At 48.6% G+C, this 12,443-nt stretch overlaps 6 protein-coding genes across 6 annotated transcripts; all 6 read right to left on the bottom strand.

Annotated features, from left to right (window-relative positions):
- Positions 1–985: 985 nt before the first annotated feature.
- DACRYDRAFT_57137 (uncharacterized protein) lies at positions 986–1,289 on the bottom strand (the record flags this gene model as incomplete). The annotated part of the gene is made up of 3 exons (XM_040775417.1): positions 986–1,029; positions 1,079–1,215; positions 1,264–1,289. Coding segments are annotated over 3 exons (207 nt in total), but the record flags the coding sequence as incomplete, so codon positions are not given.
- Positions 1,290–2,877: 1,588 nt separating this feature from the next.
- Positions 2,878–4,030, bottom strand: DACRYDRAFT_96449 (uncharacterized protein; the record flags this gene model as incomplete). Its single annotated transcript, XM_040777372.1, has 3 exons — positions 3,328–4,030; positions 2,952–3,276; positions 2,878–2,930 (listed from the first exon to the last, which is right to left on the bottom strand). The coding sequence occupies exons 1-3, from the start codon at positions 3,973–3,975 to the stop codon at positions 2,878–2,880; spliced, it is 1,026 nt and encodes a 341-aa protein (XP_040625611.1). The 5' UTR covers positions 3,976–4,030.
- Positions 4,031–4,310: 280 nt separating this feature from the next.
- On the bottom strand, positions 4,311–4,980 carry DACRYDRAFT_90806 (uncharacterized protein; the record flags this gene model as incomplete). The annotated part of the gene is made up of 3 exons (XM_040776975.1): positions 4,311–4,639; positions 4,688–4,802; positions 4,852–4,980. The coding sequence occupies 3 exons, from the start codon at positions 4,978–4,980 to the stop codon at positions 4,311–4,313; spliced, it is 573 nt and encodes a 190-aa protein (XP_040625612.1).
- A 199-nt stretch (positions 4,981–5,179) lies between these two features.
- DACRYDRAFT_24293 (Mmp37-domain-containing protein) lies at positions 5,180–6,715 on the bottom strand. The gene is made up of 4 exons (XM_040773628.1): positions 5,856–6,715; positions 5,658–5,806; positions 5,423–5,609; positions 5,180–5,354 (listed from the first exon to the last, which is right to left on the bottom strand). The coding sequence occupies exons 1-4, from the start codon at positions 6,709–6,711 to the stop codon at positions 5,224–5,226; spliced, it is 1,323 nt and encodes a 440-aa protein (XP_040625613.1). The 5' UTR covers positions 6,712–6,715; the 3' UTR covers positions 5,180–5,223.
- Positions 6,716–6,854: 139 nt separating this feature from the next.
- On the bottom strand, positions 6,855–8,603 carry DACRYDRAFT_24295 (adenine nucleotide alpha hydrolases-like protein). Its single transcript, XM_040773629.1, has 6 exons — positions 7,684–8,603; positions 7,601–7,635; positions 7,502–7,551; positions 7,329–7,449; positions 7,148–7,272; positions 6,855–7,097 (listed from the first exon to the last, which is right to left on the bottom strand). The coding sequence occupies exons 1-6, from the start codon at positions 8,406–8,408 to the stop codon at positions 6,888–6,890; spliced, it is 1,266 nt and encodes a 421-aa protein (XP_040625614.1). The 5' UTR covers positions 8,409–8,603; the 3' UTR covers positions 6,855–6,887.
- A 444-nt stretch (positions 8,604–9,047) lies between these two features.
- DACRYDRAFT_24297 (Der1-like protein) lies at positions 9,048–10,407 on the bottom strand. The gene is made up of 6 exons (XM_040773630.1): positions 10,243–10,407; positions 10,128–10,193; positions 9,998–10,071; positions 9,840–9,933; positions 9,489–9,787; positions 9,048–9,437 (listed from the first exon to the last, which is right to left on the bottom strand). The coding sequence occupies exons 1-6, from the start codon at positions 10,330–10,332 to the stop codon at positions 9,410–9,412; spliced, it is 651 nt and encodes a 216-aa protein (XP_040625615.1). The 5' UTR covers positions 10,333–10,407; the 3' UTR covers positions 9,048–9,409.
- Positions 10,408–12,443: the final 2,036 nt, after the last annotated feature.

The raw sequence follows: 12,443 nt of genomic DNA on the forward strand, positions 1-12,443 counted from the left end.
CCGGTGAGGTAGTTAGAGGATCTAAACTTCAAAACCACGTGGTCGATACTAATAGATTAGGCGAGAGGGTCGATGAGAAGGGATGGTGGAGAATTTGGTCATGATGTGATGACTTGCCTATATGTATGTTACAGTGTGGGTCATACTACCCTAATGCGCATTGCTCTTGTATTCTCACGCTGCGACTCGGTTATCTCATCATCTCTAAAGGAAGTAACCGTGATGTACCAGGATCAGTGAGCTTGCCCTGATTAATACGTGGCATCACGATGTTCTCTTCGTGGCAATGGGGGAATGTTCACGAAGTTCTTGTAGAGAGTGGCTTTGGTTTCTTCAAGAGCGCGACTTCCTGCTTGTGTCATAGCGGCGTGAATGATGGCGTCAGCAGAGCGGGTATCGCTCGGGAATAATGGCTTGTTTTCCATGCTGAACAGATAATCCCATGGTTCTGCAGCTGTGTGCTGCTGAAGATCAGCCATGCGATTACGCAAAATGCCACATGGTGGCAATTGAGAACGGACCGCAGTGATTTGAGCAAGTTCATGGGCCACTTGACGACAGAAGTAGTCCAAATCGAGATCATTCGCATCGTAGTTGACTAAGAAAATTAGCATATCAATCTGATCAGTGCCAGCTCACACGCACAGGGGTTCTCGCTAGAGAGTTGGCCCAGTCAGCAATAAAAAGACAAATCGAAGGCACAGAAACATAAATGCGTACATTTGGTGACCGATCTCAACCAAACCGACAATGAGGAATGTGGCAAGGGCTTGCGCTCTGTTACTCATTCAGATCTGGATACGGATAATGAAGAAGAATGTCTTTTACGGAATCGTGAGAAAGCCAAACGTGGGGTATATCTGGAACTGAGACTGTGTCAGTGTTCCGGGAGCATTCAATGAACTTGTGTGTAAACGAACAGGAAGGAATGTTAGATAGAGCCTGCCAGCTTTGTTAGCTCGGTTCGTAGGCAGATACTTGTGCTTCACCAGGTGAACATGCGTAAGTGAGCCTGATATGCAAACGGTACTTTACACAGGGTTAATGAAGGAACTGCTCGCTTGTCATCAATGCGTACTTGGCGTGGTGGCCACACGTTCTAATGAAGCGAAGGCATCCTGCAACGAACTGAGGGCGTTAACAAGGTTTCCCAGCGTCGGTGCAGGCACCAGGCCCTCCCTCCCCACAGTAGCTAGGTAGGACGAGAGATAAAGACTGTCCCTGTTAATTGCAGATGGTCACCGAAGCCACAGAAATACGAACCAAATCTCCAATGGAACATTCCCATCGAGGTGTTCTGGCCTTTTCTTCTTGCCAAATGCATCTCGATCATCTCCATCCAGACCCGGATCCTTTCGCAACCTCAGCAGAAAGAGTAATTTTCTCGCCAGCCAAACAACAGGTTTGAAGACGTAGAAAATCGGAAGATAGTCATAAACCCTTGTTGGCGGAGGACACTCGGCGGGAAGCAGTTCTATCGCGCCCTTCTCAAGGTCAGTAGGGACGATGGGCCTATGGGCCACTCCGCTAGTCGATCCCACAGGAGCCAATGTGCCATTCGGTACGTCCAGTCTGAAGCTAGTTACAGAGCCACGTGCTGAATGGCCCGTGCCGTGGGATGCTAGGCTGTCACTTCGAAACCTGCGCAAAGCGGGTGCTTCCAGGTTGGGAGAAAAAATGGTTGACAGAACGTAGCCGCCTCCAGTAGCCGGGGAATAACGGGGCAGAAAAGATATCAGAGGGTAGAGATCCTCATAATAAACGCCAGGCTCTCCCCGGAGGAAATGCTAGTTCAGCATATTGAGTGGGTATAGGTTTCAATTTGGATGCACGATACAGTCATACCTTGACGGCGATAGAAAAGGCTTGAACCTTTGTACCACCGCTGAGAGGACTGAAAAACACACACATGAAGCCGGTCCACTCACCAACCCGACCATTGTCTTCTTTTCCAAAGTCGCTTTGAGTCTTCTCTCCATCTTTCTTTGGTCTTCATTAATCAACAGCGGTGCGGGTTTCGAACTGCTTGCAGGAAAATTGCCTTTGCTAGGGGTTTTTGGAGGCTCCGGTAACTTTGATGAGCTCTTCTCTGGGCGATCCGTCGGTACCTAGAAAAGAATGAAATTTCGGAAACAAAATAATGGTCTTGTGCGCACGTGAATCCAAATCAACGAACCCAATGTTCTGCTTCCTAGAATGATGGATGTCCAAAGCCTTCTGCCTTCCCAGTATCGATCATAGGCACTTGAAGTTCTGAAACTGATGACCAAACCCAATATGGTACCGAGGACGGTGAGCAATGTGCTCGAGATACCCTGAGCTCGCAAGTCAGATGGGGCTTAGAATAGAAAGGCACACGAACCAGGTTGTGAACGTATTCAGACACGAAAGTGACGATCATAGCGATACTTGTGAAGAAGAGCATTTCAGGCCATATGTCGTTCAACCTGTTCAAGTTCAGCAGTCGAAGCAAAACATGCATTGCGAATTATTCCGCACACCGTGGCATTCAGCTTGCGCAAGGAGAAGCTAATCACCAAACGTCAAAAGGTCGCTCAGCACGCGCGAGAGACCCTCCTACCTTCCCTTGAACATGGAATTTGACGCAACCATACTTAGTCGATTCCTGTTTTATAGGAGAAAAAGAAAGTCTGTAAGGGAGGGATGGGTGGATTTGATATGGAAAGAGCAGAGCAGCGAAAAAGACCTCGCCGGCACAGTCGGGAGTGCGTGGTGACCATGCGTGCCGAACGAAGTCTCCCTTACGATGGCCATCAACGATCCCGATTTCCTATTTTCACGTGTTGCACTGCAATTCTTTTTAAATATGCATTACATTATAGTAAAAAAAATGAACAGGGCGGATACATTCATTACTCATTCATCATCGTCAAACTCAATCCCTGATGACATCTCTTGTTTCCATCCAGCTTCATCCCCATGTCTTTGACTCAGTGTGAGGGGGGGGTCAGCCAAGGTTGTAGTCGAATCCTCCCTTTGTGCTCTGACTCTCCTTGGGGTCTTCCTTGGTGTGACGGATGCCGAAGCAGCCTTGGCTCTCTTCGTAGGTGTGACAGGAGGGAGTATCACAAAATCGTCGATCGGGACAAGATCATGGGCTGCGACACATGCTTCTATCCATGTTGGCTTGATCACCGTCCGGCCGTGCTTCCAACCAAGCTCGGCGCTCTTAACTTGCGCCTTGTCAGAGAAAGATGATCGAATAACGACATAGTGACAATCCGACATAGAATGAGATATGCGGCCTCCATGTCTCTATTCCACAAGTGTAAGCAAAATTTCACACCCAGCGGAAATGCAACTGACGTTAATTGCCCTGATCAATTTCGTTCGTTCTTTGATCTCCGGCTGGACCCAAAAAGCTGCCTGAACACTCTTACCATCGTCGTTCACTGTAAAGAAACGGACAGTAGAGCTGCTTTGTGAACGGAAACTGTTCAGCGCCGACGGTTCGGAAGATCCTGGCACCTCATCTTCCATGGACGCTGAGCGCTGAGAAAGCGCAGACCGGTTAATGGACAGTCGCTGTCGGCTGACAGAGTCAATTGGTGCATCATCAAACAGATCGTCTTGTTTTCTCTTCAACAGATTCTCTCCTGTTGTATAAGGGATATCAAATGCTTCAGCGGGCTGCAGTGTTGCGATAACAGGGTGCCCACTGAACATATGCTCGTGCCCAAACGAGGTTTCTGTCATGAATGTCTGGGGAGATGGAGTTGATACAGACGATGGCAAGCTATGCCCGCTATCTGGTGGGGGTATTGCACTCGGTACAACAGAGTCAGACTCTGGCATTGCAGAGGCCTGTAGCGAGGTGGAATACGAGACATGAGTCTGCTGGAATGGTCGACTAGATGTTCCGGTTGCCGGCCGAGACAAAGCCTGTTCAGCAGGTGGCTCAGTCTGTTGTGCAGCGCTTCTGGATGAAGGAACGTGTAAGGTCTGAGCCAACATATCCAGCACATGTTGTGGCAAGGCTGATAGCAGATTTGCTGCAACTGAAGCCTGCTGAGGCTGGGGAGGGGCGGTACTTTCACAGTTGACATGATTCGATAAGTGCGGTGTGTCGAACGGGATAACTGGATTTGCAGGTTGAAATTCATTCATCGTGGTCTGGAAATCCTGATTTGACTGCGACGTGCCTGTCGCCGTTGAGGGCGATGGGAGCCCGTCAACGGTGCCAGGCAGCCCAAATAGGAGAGGGACAGTCGCAGGTGGGTAAAGCACGGGGGTCGGACTGATATCCAATGATATGGTGTCCTGGGGAAGCGGGTATGTTGAGGGTGTCATCACGGGCAAAGGAGGCGATAGATGTCGGCGAGCCGTGACGTCTGTGCCATGCACTGAGGGTTCAAGCTGGTCGACAGGAATGAACGAGGTAGGCACAATAGATGTCGAAGGGGGAAGGGGGAAGGACGACCTGGAAAAGGGGATTGAGGCAACGGAAGGCATGTAGTAATACGATGAACATACTCTTCATCATCCTCGAATGGTTGCTCATTGGCCAAAGGTTTTATGGCGCCATCCGTTATGCTAACCCTACACCCTCCATAATCATTGGTAGGTCCAAGAAAAATCTCATCTCGGACACACTTGTTCACCCATTCAAGAGTGAGGACTACGACAGATAAGTTTTGGGCAACACAAGGACCAGACAAGGCCCCACCTACTTTCCCCTCTCCAGACCAGGTACGTGCGTAGAGTTGACCATCAGATGTATCGTCCCATACGATAATATACTGGGCTTCTAAAGGGCTCAGAACGATGAGGCCTCCGCGACGCTGTGTACGCTTCAGGGGTAAATACCAAGCACAGGCAATGGGCACACACCTGTATCTTCCGAATACTGGTCCTTCGCGTGTTTGAGTCAATATTCCCTCCTGCGTCCACAAAAAACCGCATTTGTTGTCCATCACGATCCTTGAAAATAAGTCGAGGCCTCCCTTCTCCGGATAACATCGGTATAGTACTGTTTCAATGATGATAAAACCTTCATGGACAAGAAGGACAGACAAGTTGAGCAAGGGTGTGTAGATCGCGCTGATCGGAGGCAAAAGACCACTTTGTGGCCTTTGTCAAGACAGGTCTACTTCTGTGGACTGTCACTAGTTATTATTATTATATGATCTCATTGTTGTTCATCACCGACACGCTGCCTCGAACAACCTGTTACAGGCGCGTAACTAGGATAATCATGCGTCGTCATGAACTGCCGCTGCTCCACCACTTCCCTACCTTGGATAATGCGTAACGTGTGCTCTTCATTGGCCCGGCGCTGATGAGGCCCTTCAAGGACTGGGTCACGGCAGGGCGTCGAATGATCGTGGATAACTCTTTACAAATTAATTTAGGTAAAATTGCTCAGCAAGCGCGCAATCAGCAGCTGATCACGAGGACACACCAGATGCTAATCCATTCTTCATATTCATTTCTTCTGCGACCTTCATCCAGAATCCGTTTTCATCGTTATCGCTTTCATCTGGTTGTGTCGGGTTGGCCAAATGATCATATCGATGCCGCATGCGATCCCGCGGAATCTGCGGTAACTTCCGGAGCAAAGAAGCGCGGTATTTGGGTGAGCAATCTTGCTGTCAAGTTGTTATACAGATTGGTCTTGATCAAGACAAAACTCGAACCTTGATACGTCCAGACCCTTCTCGCCAGTGCACTCCAGGTATTCCACGAACCAACCGTTCGTACAGCTCATGAAACTGCTCATGCTGAGCCGAAACAATGTTGCGAATCTTGTTGGGATTCTCCCCAGGTAAGGACATACGTGGGTCTCCTATTTACACTCCCTGAGAAGAGCGACAGAAAGCGCATGAAGTTCATACCAGAGTAGCTCAGTCCAGCTATCGATGCCCAAAGCTCTTCCTCGGTAAATTCTTCGGGTAGCATCAACAGTGATGCCCTCACTGCACTGACCAGGTTCACTTGCTGCGTCAAACGAACCCTCGCATCATCCTTCACTATCCGAATTGGTTTGTGCATCCTTCCCGAAACATATAAAGTGTCCCACTCCAGGAGATCTTGACAGAGCGTATCCATTGAAATCACGCCATACTTGATGAGTTCGCCTTGTACACATACATATGTGCAATACCAAACCCCAGCCCCATACTGGCGCTGCACATGAGAAACAAAGGAAGAACCCAGAGCACGAGCATAGAAAGGATAGTGGCTGGGATTCTGAGTCATGTTGATGGAGTGCCAGTGCGCGGGATAAGACACGGCAAAAATGAAGTCGAGCATCGGTTTGGGTTGGTCCACATCATTTCCAGTTTGAGGGAACACTCCACTGCCATACGCAAAAGCATATCGTATCGGAGCGTTGAATGATGCTACAACCGAGTTCAGTTTCAGTTTCGTCTCATCGGGTACGGAAAGGAATTGGTTTCGACCAAATGATGGAGGCAAAGACGGGTGTGGTGGAGGCGAAACCCTCCGAGGACGAGGGTGGATGAAAGCAGATGTCGTTGGACGGTGTACAGGTGCAAACGGAGGAGGTGGGGTCGTTGGGCGCGGTTCAGGCAGCTCGGTTTCGGTGGAATAGCAAACAATGCGGTCGGCTCTTCGTCCAGTGTTGCCATTTGTTCGTCGGCAGACAGCAGTCTTGGAAGACTGGGCAACACACGCAGCTCGGGAACATGGGAATAAGCTGGGTGGATGCCACGTTATAAGACGATGCATATAGGAGATAAAGAGGTGGAAAGCTGTTGGCATGAGAGGAACAGCGATTGCAGTAAGGGGCGACTCCTGGCGGCTGTGCTTTGTGGTAAAAGCCTAAGCTGCAGGGAACGGGATGGCACCCAGCAGCAAAGAACTTGCCAAATAGATTTCTTATTATGAATCTTTGAAGATCCCCCCTATTCTCCAGCTATTTTCACTCCTACGCGTTCACGAGCTGCAACTTCCTCTCGTTCCTGCAACTCGACTTCCTCGCGCATCCTCTCAACCTCTGTGCTCAGCTTACCAGGACCCTCTTTGTCGATAGCCGCCTGCGATAATGGGACACGCGCTCTCTGCAACAAATGAGCAGTGCGCTTGGCCGGCCGTTTCATTCTCCGGCGGGCCACCTTGAGATGTGCGTCGGACAAGGGAGAAACAGAAACACAGTAGAGCTTACCATCACAGGCACACTTGACTTCTGAATGAGGTAATGAGACGTGGAACCGAGAAGAATCCCCTTCAGCTGACCCAAACCACGCGAGCCAACAATTACCATGGTAGGTTCGTAAAAATCAATGAGGTCTGAGGGAGCGTGTCCGCATCAGTAAAATCCTGGGCACAGTGACAAACCCACTGACCGAGTAACATGTGACGGCTGTTCCGAGCGTGCCATGCCTGGCATGATACTGTAACATGTAACCTTGTTCGTTGTAACAAGGAAGTCGCTTGTCGGACAAGCAAGTATGCTAGGGTGGATCTCTGTGGGAGTCAGGTGAGATTCTAGCTGATTGTTAAGAAGCAATAATCACACCTCCTGCTGATTCCGCAGCTTCGCAACACGATCTGTAGCATCAGCATCGACTGAGAATGCAAACATAAGTACTTGGGGATACGACAGCTAAGGTCTCACCCTTCGTTTCGGATTCAGTTACGTTCACAAGAATCCTAAACCACCAGTTAGTGTAAGCCGGGATGGCGGCAGTGAGGACAAACATCTCGTCTCCATCCCTCAGAACAGTTCCAATACCCCATTCTACGGCATATTTGCTTTCTTCACTTAAGTCACTGGCAACCATGTACTTTCTCGGGACACGCTCCCCTTTTGCAAGGTATGCGTCGGGATCTCCATGCGTAAGCACAACCGTGCATCGATCCTTTGCGAACATAGGTCGACTTGTCACCAAGGGCAAGGGATCTCGCATGCTAGCTTTTCGACGACGGGGTGAGTTGATGCCAGTCCTTTGTCCAGGGAATAACTCTGGTGCCATGACAACATTGACACCTTCACCAAGTGGATCCGGAAGTTCCAGCATGGAATCTTCATCCGGTCCAATAGGAGAAGCGACAGCGGCATTGAGCTCGGTATTGTGAGAGGTTTCAGCATCGAAGCCATCGTCGCTATCCCACTCTTCTTCCGAGCCCGACCCCGAGTCATCTTCCTCGTCTGACCCATAAGAGTAAGCCATGTTGCGAGGACGAACAGCGTTTATGGGAGTGGACCTGATGCCTTCGTCTTCAGCTTCCACTTCGGATTGCGACAGTTTCAACGGTGCAGGCGGTTCAGCGCTAATAGAGCGGCGCCTTCTACCTTTCCGCTGAAAAGGAGAGGAGCTACGACCCCGTGCCTGACGCTCTTCTTCCTTCTCCGATTCTGCGTTCAAATTATCTCTTTCCCTTTCTTTCTCCTTATCCTTTGTGTAGAGAGAAAGTCCTGACATTACAGATGAGATGCTCTTGCCGAACCCGGTGGATGGTGGGTCTGCCTTGCTGGTAGAGAGTGCACGAACGTGCGCGTCCCTGAGGATCTGAGTAGCCTGCTGGTTAAGAATGTCGGCATCAGTAACGACATTCGATGCTTGACGAGTCAAAGCGGAGGAGGGGTTGGCAGACATGCTAGACAACGTCCGTCTAAGTGCAGGAAACCCACTGGCGGGAGAGGGAATATTTGGCAAGGGTAGTGAGGACAGACTGGTGAAAGACCCAGTACGAGGAAAGAAACGTGGTGATGAGGAGACACTTGGAGGCGGGGAGGGAGACGAAGTGGTGCTGCGGGGAATAGGTAAAAGTGTAGAAACGACCGCGTCTTCACTTGTGGCAGGAAAGAGGGACGGATCGACCGGGGGGGGCGACGGAGGCATTGAGACCGTTGTCGTTGAGGGAGCCTCCCTCTCGCTGCCACCAATTGCGACTTCGCTGCACACCATGGCGTCGCTTATTACTGGTTGCTCTCCCCCTGTCAGCCATCAATTGTGGATGGTTGTGTAACGGAATGTGGGAACAGGGGGAGGAAGGGGAAGAAGTTGAGAAGGCGCAGGAGATGCTTACGTCTGCCTCTCCAGATACACCCCAAAGAAAATCGAGATCGTAGACGCGCAATCAGGTTTGAAGGTACTGATGACAATAGACCGATTCAGGCTGCGATACGATGACAAAGAACCGAAAGAAAGGGGATTGCAGGCCATGGAGGGAGGGAAGGAAAAAACAGGGAAAGAAAGAAACGTCAAAGAGAGTAGAATTTCCACGTTCCAATCAAGAATACCATCACCCCCAATCACTGATACCGTCGATAAGTCTGCTTTGTACTACTCCATTCAGATACAGGCTAGAATTATTGCTGAGAATGTCAACCATGCACCAGGAACACTGCCATCTTTCAATAACTCATGCCATCTGCTTGACTTAAATCTCTTCACGGATGTCACGTAACACATCAAGACCACTATGGAGCATCGCGGAACCATCGTTGTCTGCACAATCGGAGGTCAGCGACATAGTCAGGATAATCTAAAATGATTTACACAATGGCGGGTGTCTTTGTCCATGGCATCCGACCTCCCACTTCTCGTAGCATGACGTCAGTGCCGAAGTACCAAGCATGACCCACAACACAACCCATAAGATCCGACGCAGCTGCCCTCCAAGTTCCATTGATTGCCCAGCTAATAGCCACAAGTGCGACTGGCAGATACGGTGCGGAGACGGTCATGATCCCAAATAGCGAAATGCGCATTGCTGGCTGTCGCCGTGACCAGATGTAAACCAGTGTGAATGCGAGCGGAGAAGAAAGGAAAGGCAATGTGAAGAGGGGGGACAGGAGCTGTTGGGCTGTTGTGAGCTAAGATCGATACACACGAAGAATTTGAGCTTACCAGGAGCAGAGTAGCAGAGGTAAACAGGAGCCAAAAATACTCCGCCTTGTGACCAGCGAAGGAGCTTTCCTCGAGCATTCGGCTATACCTCATGCTGTGTTATGTTCGTGAGAATTTTCAATAAGCATCTGAGAACGGGGGGGAGGGGAGGGGCGTACAAGAAGAACAAATGAAATACGAAATCGATTGACAGTGGGCCAAAATAGAGAAAGGTTGCAAGGGCACGCCATGGCTATTGCACTCAAAGTAAGTTGCTGTCTTCAGATCTTCAGAAGGAATGACACCCGCCTGCAGGTGAATGAAGGCGCTCCTGAAACTAAAGTACAGTTGTAACGGGGTTATCAGGTGACATTGCTACAACAAAGTATCAGCACTGGGATATCACAGAGCGACATCGACCTACTACAGCAAGACTTGTGCCAATGGCGGCAATTAGCCACGCCCTGGTAATGGGCGGTATGTCGGTCAACCACGCCTCCAGTCCCACAGGCATGAGGGTGGCGGGATTCAAAGTTGGGGTAGACAGGCACACATGTGTGTGTATGCGTGTTTGGCACCTAAGAACCCAGTAATGACCAGGGTGAAGACGAGAAATGGACCGTCTGACAGCATTTACGCGGACGGGGGCAATCTACCTCCGTAAATTCCGAAAAAGGGAATCCTCCCTTATTATGCAATATTTGTGTGGTGGCACGAGTGCGACCGATTCCCCCCAAACAGCACAATAGTACCATGTGAAAGCAATTCGTGGGAATGCTGGGGCCAGACATGTTTTACCAACGAACCTATCATCCAGGAGATTGTGAAGCGGATGAATGAGAAGGGAATAGAAGGTTGACGTGTGAGTATGAGTCATGTTACTCGCAACAGTTACGTCCGGAGGCCAGGGCCATACACATGAGTTAGAATGGTGGTACGGGATGTGATCGATTTGGTTCTTGCCAATAATGGATCATCCGGAGAGGTGGGAGAACAATGAGCGAGAAGTGGCTTGAAAAGACCCCGGATGCCCAATATTCAAGGACATAACCCATGTTTGAGGCACCCAAGTCAGCATGACTCACATCACCATTCATAAACCACTTGCTCTGACCCACCCTCTTCCTTTCCCTGGCTCTTATATGTGCTTGTGCTTTATCCATACTTGCAGCTACAATTTCTGACATGTCACTCACCACCCTCATCTCCATGATTCTTCTCCTGTCCTGAGAGGAAGATTGGCTGTGATCCTTTTCTGTCCTGCGATGTTTGCCTCTCTTTTTCTACAGCAAGATTGGCATATGAGATCATTCACATCTGACCTGTGCATGCACAAGGAGTGATGAGTCAGTGAAAATCCCAGAATAGAGAGAGACATGGTGAGAATATTGATGGGGCTTATTGGGAAATGTTGCCTTGCAGGAGTTGTTCTTTCAGTTGTAAGTGTACACTTGATTGTAATGGCCCAGGTAAGACCCTAAAAAATGCAACGCAGATTTTGGACCCTAGCTCGCCTTTCTACACTTTCTAATAGCAAGGTTATAAAATATATTCATGATTTTCTAACTACAAAAAAAGTGTATAAAGTGTAAGAAGACCCTCAAAAATGCGACGCAAATTTCGGATCCTAGTAGTGTAGAGCGTTTTCTGACGGAATCAAATTACTTCCGTCCCATGTGAAAGTGCTTTTAACGGATCTCGGTTTAAGGTCAGGTCGAGGATGATGCCCTTCCTCCCTTCGGTCAGGGGAATCGGAGTTTTTTCTGTGTCCTTTCCTCACCATCATTGGTAGAAACTGTGTCTAGATGTTTTTTTCTAATACAGAATGGTCTTAACAGGCCTTCTGAGCAATACTTTATCAGACTGGACCATCAGTGAGGGCCTATGCTGAGGTCCTTTCACCCTCTGATAACTCAGCAAGTTTCATGGTCCCAGAATTAAAGCCAGCTTACTTAAGCATCAACTCCTTGAATGGCTTTTGCCAGGGAGCTATATTCCCATGGCATCCCGCACTGATGGGCAATGGCACTGGAGTTTCAGCAGTCACATGCAGGGAGCCTTACTGGATCTGGCCTTAATGTTCTGTTGAGGATGGTGTGCCAGTGCAGGAGTAGCTGGGGATGCTGCTCCCTTCCCTCCCTCCTCCAGTCAGGAGAATCATTTGTTAGGAACATCCAGCAGGGGTGGTGGATATTAATGTGGGGTAGAGGGTATACTTTGATATGTGTTACCCTGCAATAGCGCATACAAATTTTAGTATATCTGGTAGCATTTGTTTTTACGTTTGAATATTCACAACTGTACTGTATGATTCGGAGTAAGACCCTTGTTAACCTTGAAGAGCAGCACTAGATAGTGTTCAGCAGTTCTGCCCTCTTGAGATGGGTGTCAAACCACACAGAACAATGTAGTGCATGTTGAAAAGGTTTTAGGATAAGCCCTCACTGATGATAATGGTAATAATAATAATAATAATAATAATAATAATAATAATAATAATAATAATAATAATAATAATAATAATAATAATAATAATAATAATAATAATAATAATAATAATAATAATAATAATAATAATAATAATAATAATAATAATAATAATAATAATAATAATAATAATAATAA

The sequence above is a fragment of the Dacryopinax primogenitus genome, assembly GCF_000292625.1.
Source record: "Dacryopinax primogenitus strain DJM-731 SS1 chromosome Unknown DACRYscaffold_18, whole genome shotgun sequence".
NCBI classification, from domain to species: domain Eukaryota; kingdom Fungi; phylum Basidiomycota; class Dacrymycetes; order Dacrymycetales; family Dacrymycetaceae; genus Dacryopinax; species Dacryopinax primogenitus.